The sequence below is a fragment of the Solea solea genome, chromosome 10, assembly GCF_958295425.1.
Source record: "Solea solea chromosome 10, fSolSol10.1, whole genome shotgun sequence".
In the NCBI taxonomy this organism is placed as follows: Eukaryota; Metazoa; Chordata; class Actinopteri; order Pleuronectiformes; family Soleidae; genus Solea; species Solea solea.
The window spans coordinates 16,904,039-16,904,869 of NC_081143.1; the positions used below are offsets into that span (position 1 = coordinate 16,904,039).

Here is an 831-nt window from a genome sequence, read left to right on the forward strand (position 1 = left end):
TCAGATGCAGATGAAGGGTAATTTATCCTGACAGTCCAAGTTCACCCACATTTTATCTGTGGTTAGAGCACCACAGCGTTTTCGCTCTGGACACTGGTGGTCGTCTCCTTCGGGCCAGTCTTCATACACCAGAGAGTCATTGTTCGTCCACATCCAGCGATCACTCAGAAAACGCAGGCCAATCCACACTGGGTCAGTGATCTGGGCTTTGTTGATTTCTCTCTGGCCCAGGTGACGGTCTGTCTCAGAGAGCAGGCTGGGAAGATCAGTATATGTCTCCCTGCAGTGCTCTAGAGCCTCCTCCCAGGTACTTCTCATTTCCACCACAGTTATGCTGAAGCAGTAAAAATCCATTTTTGTACTCCTTCTCCAATCGTTCCACTTTCCAGATGGGAATAGGTGTACAGCGTCCTGTTCTTGCCAAAGATTATTTGGTTGATTTGTACCCCAATTTAGGTATGGGACCTCTCCCCCTACTGACCACTGCCAGGTGTCCTTTTCATCTTTGTAGAGACCGATCCATCCCTTACTATAGTTTCCACCTGCAGCTTCTGAAAGCTTGTCTTGGTCACTCTGGCTATAAACCATGGAAAGATCAGTGTAATGCTGTCTACAGTAAGATCGAGCTGTTTCCCAATCTTTCTTCTCTGTAATATAAACATGTTTTCCTATGTCTGCCTCCACAGCTGTACAAAGAAAAATGAAGAAGTTGATTCTTGTCATGGTCATTGCTCTGTAGCATAGCATGTAGCAGGATTGTTCTCTGGTCTGGATGGGTGTCACTAAAGGTTCAGGGTTTATGAGGAAAAGACTTTGCATTGACCTATTTGC

The 831-nt window shown here is 45.8% G+C and overlaps 1 protein-coding gene across 1 annotated transcript; it reads right to left on the reverse strand.

Moving 5' to 3' along the window:
* Positions 1–354, reverse strand: LOC131466750 (snaclec subunit B-like). The gene has a single exon (XM_058640185.1). The coding sequence runs from the start codon at positions 352–354 to the stop codon at positions 1–3; it is 354 nt and encodes a 117-aa protein (XP_058496168.1).
* Between the last annotated feature and the right edge of the window lie 477 nt (positions 355–831).